Source organism: Musca domestica, unplaced genomic scaffold (assembly GCF_030504385.1).
Source record: "Musca domestica strain aabys unplaced genomic scaffold, Musca_domestica.polishedcontigs.V.1.1 2, whole genome shotgun sequence".
Classification (NCBI taxonomy): domain Eukaryota; kingdom Metazoa; phylum Arthropoda; class Insecta; order Diptera; family Muscidae; genus Musca; species Musca domestica.
In genome coordinates, this window is record NW_026712249.1 from 2,453,480 (window position 1) to 2,466,159 (window position 12,680).

Below are 12,680 nucleotides of genomic sequence, written 5' to 3' on the forward strand. Positions count from 1 at the left end.
ATCGTATATCCCCCATACAACGAAATTCGGTATTATAATGATTTTAGGGACATTTTTACCGGAATTGTTTCAAAGTGAGCATTCAGGTCCACGTCTCTATTCGTAATTTTGAAAAGTTCGTAATGGGTACTACAACCTATTTTCGAGTGATTTTTTTTTGACATTTTTCAAGTTCCTTTAAAATGGTTGATGGTATTAAAAGTTCGGCATGGCCGACTTTTTATATTCTCTACCATTCTATATAAATTTTATTAATTTTTATATTTATATTAATTTTTTCATTCCGCTTGTAACCCCTCGAAGTATTTATAATACTTCCTACAAAGTATATATATTCTGGATCAGCGTAAAATTCTAGCGATGTCCGTCTGTCTGTTGTAATCACGCTATCTTTCGAACGAATTGAGATAGAAGGCTAAAATTTTGCATACATGCGAAATTATCTACCGGAATTATTTCTAATTTCGTATTTGAAGTTCGTAATGCGTGCTACAACCTATGACAACAATTTTTGCAGGTCCACTTATTCGTATAGCCCCCATACGACGGTACCTCCCAATACTCGATATTTTTATGATTTGTACGACCTTATTTACCGGAATTGTAACAAATTTCGTATTTAAAGTTGATAATGGGTACTACAGCCTATGAAAAAATCTTCGTATAGATGATGATAAAAAATCCCGAAGTTTTCTGAAAATTCTCAAGTTCCTTCCAAATAGTGGAGGGTATAAAAAACTCGGCCCGGCCGAACTTAACTGCTTTTTTACTTGTTTACTTGTGGCTTATAACCTCCACCATACTATGTCATTCCGTTTGTAACTCCTCGAAATACTCATGCCAGACCCACCAAAGTAGGCGATGTCCGTCCGTTTGTCCGCCTGTCTGTTTTAGAAAGCTAAAATTGTGCACAGATATGTGTTTTGCCAGTAGTCAGGTTAAGTTCATAAATGGGCCATGTTGGTACACGTTTGCGTAGAGCCCCAATAACAATAGCTCCCGATATTTTGTATTTTGATGAATTTAACGAAATTATGCACCGACATTTTTTCACATTTCGTATTTCAAGTTCGGAATAGGTAGTACATGCTGTGGCAGACATAACTTGTTACCACGTCTTTAAATAACTTCCATATAACGATTTTCATTTAACAGGTAGTTTTCTACGTCTTTTTTAAGTTTTTAAAAGTTCCCCCAAAATGGTGGAGGGTCCCAAAAGAACTTAGCTACTTTTTTACGTGTTTACGTGTGGGTTCTCCCAGTATATTAATATTGTAAAATTTAAGAAATATATCGTCAATTTTATTGACTTATTTATATTCCGAATTTTTTGTATGTCACCACTTTTCATAGAAAAAATAAAACTTCCCCTTTTTTGCCGGTGTAAATGAACATTCATTATTTTCAGTAGAATGCCATATAAAAAAAAGCCACCACACGACATACGCACTGCGTATGGGTATGTAGTACGTATGTGAAATATAAATTCGCATTTCGTACAACAGGATGTGAGCTGTTTTTTTTGTTCCTTGGTAATATTTTGCTCGCTTTGTTGCTTAGCCAGAGGGACAATAAATATTTGTTGGCAATCTCTAAACAAGAGTTACAATTTAAAAACAAAGCGTTAGCAGCGTTCATATGAACATATTTTCAAAAATATAAAGCAGAGACGACGACAAGACCTTCAATGATTACTGATTTTTCCAATTGTGGGAGAGAGGGGGCCAAGTCATTTAAAAGAAACAAATGGTTTGGGCGAAACTGTTGAACTTCATTGATTTCGAAATCACAAGCATTTACACCACTCCCGGTAATCAATCTTTTTGTCGTTATTGTTTTACTCCTTCCTCCCCTCGCTTCAAGTAGACAGCCCATCGACTATTGCAACATTTGGTAGGCTTGTTCTAAAAACGTGTTATTTCTAAATGGGATCATGATGCTGTCTGGGCTTCCACCTTTGCTGTGGCTGTCTGGGCCCCATTCTCCGCCGCCACCACCGCCTGTTGCAGACATTATTTGCGTCTTCTGTTTCAAATTTTGAAAAGTTTTTTTCTTTTTGTTTTGTTTTGGGCTCAAGTAAATGAAACATCGATTTATACTTTAAGTGCTGTTTTACTGCCCCAATTGCCCGAAGGTGGGGGTCGACTCTAATGGCAACGACAATTGGAAACACATTTGCTAACAAATTGTTTCGAAACGTTTTTGTTTGCTAATTTGCTAATTTCCTTCATAAATATTGCGCCCTACATAAAATGAAGTATTTTGCATTTTATTACAGCGAATTCCAAAGTGAATCGCGGGCGGAGGAATGGGGCGGACGGCAAAACGATTTTCAATTGCCAGATATTGAGACAAACAAATCGATTGTAGAGAACCGGGCGTCGGGTGATGGAATGGCTTTGGGTTAGCACAACACAACAAAGCGTGTTCGTCTGTACGTCAGTGGGTCGATCCTTTGTAAACCTTTTTTTCGTGTCGCTCTTTATCTTTCGCGAATTCGTGTGTTTTGAATAATTCATTGTGCATACATAAACTTTTCTTTTTATCAAATTAAATTCATGAGGATTTGTTTAGCTTCTACTATGACTACAAATAATCATAACAACGGCAGAGGCATTTTTAGCATCACCACCCCCTCCCTGGCCCATTCAACCCATTCCGGAGGCCTCGTGCAATTCGCTCCAAAGCAATTAAATATGTTTGAAGTGCGACATTTTCCATGAAACACTCACGCAACAAAAGGTCCCGGGAGAATATCCACTAATTGGCTTCGTCTTAAAATACATTGCAGCTGGGGGTTATTCTGGGAAAACTCATTGCTTGTTCGGATTTTGCTTTCGACCTCAAATTAATTATTTTGTAATTTACATTTTAGAAATTAATGAAGATGTCTTGCAAAGCAGAAAAAAGAAAAAAAGATGTTGCCGAAAATGCTATGGATTTTCTTTGACATTTGTTGGCTAAGACTGAAAGTATGCGTGTGGTAGTTTTGGAAAATGCGTTAAGAGTCGATAAATTAGTTGATAAGAAATAAAAGAGCGTACAATGAGAGCCGCGTCAAACGTTAACCCGTAATGAAAGGTCAAAAGTCGGGCGGGCGCCGAGTATATGATACGCTACACCACTATGAAATTCTACCCGTAACAAATGTAGGTTTAAATTGGAGATTTGTGAAGTAGATCATACGAACCATAGCCAATATCGAATGAATGTCTTTCAAATCAGATAGAACTAGTTAGTTATACATATTATGTGAAAATGGGTATAAGAAACATATAGGAGTATGGGAATTATACCTATATGTAAATCAGTTTGCTCCAAGCTTAACAACTTTATTGTAGTCGAAACTTTTCGACAATCCAGTAAGGTTGAACTCAAGTATGATCCGATTTCGACGAAATTCAGCAAAAGTCCTGATGGGAATATCCGATTTGGTCCAAACTTGGTACATTGTAATATTATTGTCAAACTTAGATCGAGTTAGGAGATGGGCAACACTAGACCACTCATTCTGGTACCTAATAGAACAATAAAGGATAATCTCAATATTTCTATCAACACAAGGTTTCTTGTGAAGATGTTAGACATCGGTGCGCTCCTTCTGGTACCTCCCTCAGAAAGGGTCAACATTTTGAATCAACAAAATGATTACAGACAGAGAAATAAGCATTCAATTTGCTTAAAATTTCACACATCCCAATATTTATACTAAAACAAGATCTGGTGTGAAGATGGATGGATGGATGACTCCTCCTCTACAAAGGGTAAACATTTCGATTAATTATATCTCTCAAAAAACGCGAAATGAACATCTAATTCCTTTCAAACTCGATATTTCTCAATATTTTTTATAAACACAAGAACTGTTTTGAAGATTCCTTCTGGTCGCAAAGTCAAAATTTTGAATAACCAAAACGATTATAATATATGAAGTAAGCATCCAATTCTCTTACATTGTAAAGTTTCAATATTCCCACTAAAACAAAATCTTGCGTGAAGAAGAAATAGGACCAGTCATCTTCCACACAAAGGGTCAAAATTTTGAATAATTATATCTCTCACAACATGCGAAACAAATCAGAGATTTTTTCGAAATATTTATTATTTCTCTCAACCAGAGAATACGGAATACTTCTGTCCCCTTTCCAAAAATTATCAAATAAGACATATAAAGTGAAGGAAGTAGTCGACTAAGGCCAAATCTGGTCCCTTGTAATGTTTATGTCAGACGTAGGTCAGATACGAAATGGACAATATTGACCAACCCATTTGGGGCCTGCCCTCACTGAGAGGTTATATTTCTCTTTATATATCAAATCGGATGAAACATATATTTGTGAGCGGTATCTATCCCAAACGATTTTCACAAACTTTCTATAAATCCGACTCCGGTCGTATGGCTTCAATTACCCGCTTCATTACTAGTAGAAGAACAATTTTTGTTTAAAATTTAGTATTTTCTTTCGTTTTAACAAAGTAAGGGTTGAGATAAGGCGACCTTGGGGCAAGTTTTATTTCGGCGACCTTCAGAAATATTTGGCGACTTAGACATAAAAGCATGAGTTTACGACGTATCGAAGATTAATGTGGATACCTATCATGAAGACTTAACTCAGCGATGGTTTAACACCAGGTTGGATATGCATACCCAGTATGGTGAGGACCTAGCTTTTACTTTTTTGGAGCGGAATGTCAGCTAAAGCTCCAGTATGTTTTTGAGCCAGACACCTGTTTATTAATGCAACTTGACATTTAAGAGCAACGGGTCTCATCATAGTCGCAATGCCTCATTACGGAATCGAAACAAAAACTCTAAGAGCGTAGGGACATCTGGTACCCATGATCTTTAAGTCTCTCGTATGACTTTGTAGCCAAGTCGAGTTTCGGAGCGACCGTTGTGCTCCAAACAATGATGGATCTGCTGGTCACCAAGGCAAAGATTAAGCATAAATAAAAGGGGAATCTGTTGCTGGTAAAATCCACCATTTCATGGACAAATTTTTGAGAGAAGTTTTAGGAATTTTTTACAAAGTTTTACATGCCCTGGTAAACTATTGTCCAAATCGGGATTATCCTTACCTCTTTGAGCGTATGGTTATTAAGTCAGTTATGAAGTCAATAATACAACTCGAAGAAACAAATTTACAAAGATTGAGATAATCTGGCACATAGTGGAAGAAGTTTAATGTATTTATCCGACTGAGTTCAACATTTTAAAATTATTATTATGCCTCTTGAAAAATATCGATCATTAGAGTGTGATGTATCAGACAACTAAATCTACATACATATTCTTACTTGGGATATAGTTCAGAAAATCTGAGACTTTTCGTGACCCTCGGTGAATCACCAGAAGAAGTTGACCGAGATTTTCTACCTTCACGCAATAAAGAGTAATAAAATGGGGGAAATTTTGACCAAATCAAATACTCCCATTCAGAGTTATAATGTATTCAAATCGATTCATAGACATTGGATCCAAAGACAGTGGGATGACGTCCGATAACTTATAAATTGATATAATCTCAGGGTGAACAACTAATTTAATATCTGGTCGGGTATATCCTTAGCATCGGGATTTAAAAACGCAAAAATACATGTGGGCATATGAAGAAGAACGAAAAAATATAGCTCCTTATAGTGTTGTATTAGTTTGTTTCTTGTGTCCCTTTCAAAAGCCTTGTTATAATTAAAAAATACTTTGCTCTCCTTTAATTTGTTATTATCAATGTTCCGAAATTTACGACTTTATCTATATATCAAATTTAAATTATTAATAATAAAATTTCTGCCAAGACTACAACTACCACTGCAGAGAAATAGTTTTCCATCTAAGCACACAACAAATAAAATTCCATTTTCTTCAATTGACAAAAATTTGTAACAAAAAAACAAATTCCTTGTGACAATATTAAAATAAGTTACTGCTAAATGCAATTTATTTGAAGAAAGAAAGAAAGGACATGCAATTTAATTTACAATGGAAAAAATATACAAGATTTATTTATTTATTTTTTTTGTTGTTGTTCTAAAATCTTCATTAGGTGGAAAAACATGCATAAAATTTCGAAAGAATTAAAACTATTTTGTTTTATTGTTTTTGTTGTTATTGAAGCAATGGTATGCTTTTTGTTGTTGCTGTCTGATACTCAGTGAATGTGTTTCGGGTGCATGAATTGGTTATTTTGTTGGGAATTTCGAATAGGTGAAATTGATATGGGTTTCTGTTTTCCACTTGAAGATTTTGTTGTTGTTGGTTGAGTTTCCATTTGGTTGAATGATTGTCAAATTAAAAGATAAAAACTTAAAATCGAACGAAAAAAATCAGGATATTGTAACATAAAAATGAAAATAATACAAAACAGAAACTTTTGTTTGTAACAATGTCTCAACAGATGAATGATAAAGTTTGTCAGAGCGAGAGAGAGAGAGAGAGATAGAAAGGAGTGAGGAGTGAGAGTATGAACATACCATTGTGTAATTGTTTAAATTTCGTTTTGAACGTAAACGATTGCGTACCTTGGGTGGACTCACTTCACGCGTTGAAATGCCCATTTTCTCGTGGTGTCTTAGCTGCACCGGATAAATGATTTGATAATAATGGCCACCGATACGGCGCACCAATTCTTGGTTCTGGCGGTATTCCTTAAGTAGACGTTCAACTTCACCTGGAAAGAGAAGGAAAATTGCGATTTATTAATAGGTTTAGGCATCTAGATTTCAATTTAAAATATTCAATATTGTTTATTTATTTCCTCCCAGATCATTGCCCATCCATCTCTCCGTATGTATATAAATGAATGAGTATCATTCCTCTCCCATTATTTTCTTAAATTTATTATTAACAATTCATTGCAGTCTTTAAATTAATTGAATTTAATGGCATGTATTTCAATGTTATGAAAAAAAACATAGAAACATAGATTTTTTTCTTTTTGTATTTTTGTTTTAAATCAGCATTTTGTTATGCTGATGTTTTATTGTTGCTGCTGTTGTTGTTGTTGATGATGATGATCTATAAATTAAACTAGCAGAAGTCAAGAGATGTTGTTTCGACTGCTGGTCCTGTTGATGTGGACGTTGTGGATGGATGGCGAGCGATGGAGGGGCGATACGATTTGAATAAGTTCAAATGCTGCATAAAAACGGAAATTAAATTTTCGTTTCGAGAGTAATGCTGTTCTGCAGTCACTTCATCCGAACAACAACTAATGAAAAGTTCACTTCAATAGAGTTGAGGGGGAGGGGTAGGGTTGTTAAAAAATAAACTAAAGATGCATTAAGAGTAGCAGAGACGCTGGGGTTACACGTTAACAAATAACACAGGGTGTCATGCTACTTGCATTTCGGCTGGAGGGAACGGGTGGGGTGCATTGCTGAATTTATACACAGCCGAGGGTCCAAACAAAAACTCTTTGGGGAAAACTATGAAAATTGTACTACGTCGAGTACAATGCGGATTTGTGAAAGTTAGCTGAGTTGTGGCTGATGAAGCGGCAGCAGTAGTACCAACGGCAGTAGCAGCCGCACCAGCAGCAGGAATCGGGTACAAGTATATTTTTGCTGGGCAAAGAATGAAGTGATTGCTGATGTGCATGAATCAGTATCCGTTTCCGACGTCTCCAGTCGAATGCCTTTCTAATGGGCAAAGGGTTTTTTTGCAGCCTGGCAGCGGAAAGGCCACAAACTTTTGCAGGGCACATACAATTTAATTAATTAAATAATTTCATTTTGCAAAGCAGTCAATTACTCAGTTCGAGGGGTTGGAAATATTTGCATTGTCCCACAAGGAATGAAAAAAACCCAAACATCACCCCTCCCCCAACCCACACATTTCTGTGAATGAAATATTGAAATTGGTTGGCCAACCAAACTTTGCCGTCAGCACATACCAACACGCACACACACACACTCTCACGCTCACACTCACTCCTGTGTAATAATAAAGAAGCTGCAGGTTTTAATGGCAAAAACGTCTGTTTGAATAAATGACACTTTTATATTTTCATTTGGTGGTTACAGCTGCAGCAGGCGGCAAAGCTGGCAGTAGCTTGGATTTGCCCTTAAGAAACCAGACCCAGCTCCGAATGATAAATGAAACAAGCATGTTCAGCCAAAAGTATAAAAAGGGTTGCGAATTTACGTCAACTTGGTTTTTGTATTATCACTCAACAGCTAAAGTTGTCTACGATCCCGACACGCACACACACTCATGCACCCGCACACATACGCGAACACACTTCTTGTGGGGGAAGATTGCCTTGTAACGTTTAAATTTTATTTTGATGGATATTAATTGTATTGAAAATGTTTATGCCAAGACGGTAACACCTTTCAAAGCCTCTGACAAGTTCCACCCTCCCGCTGATCACAGACGAAGTTTTCCATCAATGATTTAGCCACGAAATTCCTTCATTAATCAAGCGAATGAATGATTTTCCTTAGCACATATGACAGGCATGTTTTACTGAGTTTCCCCGGAAAAAAGATGTTCTCTCTTCAAAACAGCTGGTGAAATGCTAATGAAATGCCATAACATTTTTAGGGTTTTACCATAGCCCTAGAAGGGCAAAGTTTTCTTTTTTCGTCGCATCGCATTCATTATGAAACAGCTCCCCGAAAAAAAAAAACTTGGGAACGCATGTCGCCATTTATATTCGAACAAAACATATTTTCTCACTCCCCTCCCCCCTTTTGGCCAATTCCGAGAATTCTAATGTGACAAATTAATAACATGTTTGTGCCTATATGGCTTATTTTCCACACTATGTCAAAGTTTGGCTAAAAGTTTTTCCACCCTACACCACCTCCACCGTCCAGTAGGTGATATATTATTTCTTGTTCGCTAGTTTTGTTGACAGACACGCTGAACTTTGAGCAGCCTACAGATTCGTATGTTTTTTTTTTTTTTTTTTGCCAATTATATGGAGTTATGGAATTGGCCAATTATGTGAAATGGAATGGATGGCTGGTACTGCTGCTACTGTCGGTGTTGTTGGTATTGTTGTATAATGTTACACAACTTAAGACATAATCACAATTATGAGTATAAAAATACCCATATTATGGGCGAAATTAATTTCCCAGGATTATCTATCTATAAGTAAACAAGCAATTACATAAATAGAATGAAGTACATTCGCACATGTGAGTGTGCGTGTGTGAGAAATTAACCATTGTAGTGATGCCAAAATAGATTTTTTAAATATTTATTAAAAAATAATATTTTGGAAAAGAAAAAACGTTCACTTAAAAATTAATGTCAAAAAAGGCAACGAAAAATGGATCAAAATCGCATTTTGATTTTTTGGCTATTTTTTAGATTTAAGTTGTGTAGCATAAAACTGTAGCTTAGCGTCGGTCAGAAAGTTATAATTGGGAAAGTAAAGAAAAATCATTGATTAAATTGACCGATTGAGCACTTATACCATTTAATTCACTCTTAACAGAAATGTATAAAAATATTCTCACATAACATGATTTTTGGACGATATAGCCTCGAAAGGTTATTCATTGATGAAGAAATTCATATTGGGATGAAATAATATGTGAGTGGACCGATCTACTCCATTTTTACAAAAGATTTCTGGTTGGTAGAAATACTGAGATACTCGAAGATTAAAGAAATTTGTTGTCTCCTTTCGTTCGTTATTAGAGTTATAACTGCTCCGACTGTTGACTCTTTGTGGGGGAGGTACTAAAAGAGGATGACCGATAAGTTCTGCATCGACACTGGTGTTAATGTATTTGAAATAATAGCGTTTTCTGGAACGGATTTTGTCCAAAGAGACTTAGGTTCTATAACCGTTGACACCATCACAAAATCTATATCCTCTGTAGCCATAAGGCTGAAGGTATAAAAATCTATTTAACAAATGAACAAATATTTCTGTATGGGATGTGAAAGTTATCATGGTATACAGGGTGAGAAAAAAACTGCAATATTTTCAAACTCCATAATTTTAACGTTTTTTTAAATTTTATTGAACGGCAGCAAAAAATGTCGGAAATAGCATCACATTTTAGAATAAGTTTAGATTTGTTCGAATTGGTCACCTTTGGTACGAATTATGGCCTTCAAACGGCCAATGAAACCGTCACACGCTGCCCGAATGTTGGTGGCCATTGTGCGCGGGAAATGAAGCCAGGAACCTCATTTTGTAACCATTCTTGGGTGGCGCTGAATGCGATGGTGCTGAGTCCTTTTAGAATGTCCAAGGTCCCTACAGAATATTTTCACGGTAATAATCGGAATTTATTCTGATGCCAACCGAAGGTGCACATTTTCATCTAACCTTTTTGGTAAGTAAACACGATAATTTTGTTTGTTTACAAACGACTGGACAACGAATGTAATCTCATCAGAGCTGAGAAACCCAAATTCGGCAGTTCACCACTTTCGGCCAAGCGATGCAACTCTTTAGCTCTTTTGAGTCTATTTTCTTTCTGTTGTGGTGTAAGTACTTGCACTTTTGAAATTTCAATGGCTTTACCCCCAGCTCATTTTTCAATATTTACCGAATGGAATATTGCTATATGTTCAGCTCACGAGCCATTTTTCGGCCACTGCGATGCGGATTTCGATCAAGTCGCTTCTTTATTTTTCGAACCATATCTGCTGATGTTGCTGTTTTCTTCCGTCCACTTCCATGACGTCTGGCTACGCTACCAGTATCACGACCACCAGCGAGGGTACGAGACGCAAAAGATTTGTTCACATTTTAATGCTGGAGTGCTCTAACGATAGCCAATCGTGGTTTTCCAGCCAAATATAAAAAAATCAAATTCTCACGCTTGAACTCCATCACGAATAACCTTTTTTCTGGAAAATTCTCATCAAAATGCTTTTGTACGCTTCTAAACAATATAATGAGCTATCACTGGAATAATTTTAACAGCTGTCGGACGAGTAGCTTAGAAATGACAGCAGTCTGAAGTTGGTTGCAGTTTTTTCATCTCACCCTGTATATGTGATCTGACTTAATGAATTGATCATCCACACCACTTATATTTATTATAATTTTCTTTGTATATTGTGATAAGAAATTGAGTACTGATTTCCACTACATTGCTGAAGTATTTTTCATAGTTTTAATGCAAGTCGTAATTTTTTCATAGAAACTTTTAAATGTATTTCCTCGGAGTAAACAAGTGAAGACATTGGCAATATCAATAAAATGAAATGACAGAAATCTGAGAAAATATATTTCCATCTTAAGAATTTTATTTATTTAATTCATTAATGAATCAATTTCAGTTCTCATTTCGACCTCTTAAGAAGAAGAAAGTCAACATTTCGGTCTCTGGCTGTGCTCACAAATGGCATCTCTGCTCATATATGTATGTTGACATCGAGTCAGAGATATAATAAAAGATGAAAAATTGAAACACATTTTCAATTAATACTGATTATAAAGGCAAACAAAAGGCATTTCAAACACGCAACCAACCAAACAAATGGATGGGAGAACGACTGAGCTAAAAGAGCGACCGGTTGGCCACAAGCGCCGACAAATTTGCACACAATTATAATTATTATTGCCGTTTGAAGATGAGCGAGTGCGCGTTCAACGGATAAACAGGAATAAATATTAATTTATTGAATTGCGAACAAACATACGATGCGCACAAACCAGTAATGGTTAATGTGCAATTAGTGAGTGTACGCGCTCGTGTCCGATTTTTAATTGATTACTATATGTGGGGATTTGTGCGATGAATCTTTAAAATCATAATAACAACAAATTGATAATGGGAGTAAATTGAAAAAGTGTTAAATTCGGTCGAGCCGAAATATTTATATCCAACACAGCAAATCAGTTGGAAAATATGTCTAATAATTGTATAAAAAAATTAAACATGGGCTATAGCAAACATCATTATGTCGGTCACTCTGATGTCTACTCGTTACGAGTCTGAAATAACAACACTAGCCCCAATTTCATTGGGAATGTTGGCTTAGTCTTTCAAACTAACAAAAATGTATTTGGTATCAATTTAGTTGACAACAATTTTTCAGATATTAAAAAAGTTTTAGAGGTGTTGTAATGGTGGCTTTCAATATAAATTATTATAAAGATTATGTCAAAACATAAATCTTTTTTTGAAATATTTTTTTAAAGTGGACTTCTTTCCCGCTTAGAACCCAAGTAGCCCATTTAGGTAAAAAATTGTGCCATATACAAACTGTCAGTAGGATAGGTTATATTTTATTTTGAACCAAAATTGAACATGTAACACAAAAAAATTTAACAGCTAACAAATAAACGTTCATATTGGAAATTTATCTGACCGTTTTTGAGTGCACATATGGCTTTATTGGGAAAAATCCATCTAATTGGGCTGATATTATATATTTGGTGCGCAATAACCGTGAAATCGGATGATATTTGGGAGTTGTGAGGGACTTAAGAACAAAATCGGCTACATCTGAACCGATTTTAACCAAATTTGACCCGCTTTTTTAGGCATTATGTGGAGTGCATTTTACGGTTGTAGGGAACATAAATACAAAATCCGATAAAACATATATGTAGAACCTTTAGCTATATCTGAACCTATTTTCACCAGATTTGACCCGATTTCTTTTAGGCTGAATTTGCCCGTATTAAATTACTTAGAGTTAAATTCGGGCTTATATTAACCATTTGGTGTAACATAAAATTTGAATCGGATAAAGA

The 12,680-nt window shown here is 35.8% G+C and overlaps 1 protein-coding gene across 1 annotated transcript in view; it reads right to left on the reverse strand.

Moving 5' to 3' along the window:
* The window catches only part of LOC101891938 (disintegrin and metalloproteinase domain-containing protein unc-71), a gene marked incomplete in the record, with an annotated part of 263,600 nt that overhangs the window by 136,283 nt on the left and 114,637 nt on the right, over window positions 1-12,680 (reverse strand). Inside the window, 1 exon segment of the mRNA XM_059121629.1 lies at window positions 6,520-6,668. Coding sequence (XP_058977612.1) covers window positions 6,520-6,668 — 149 coding nt within the window.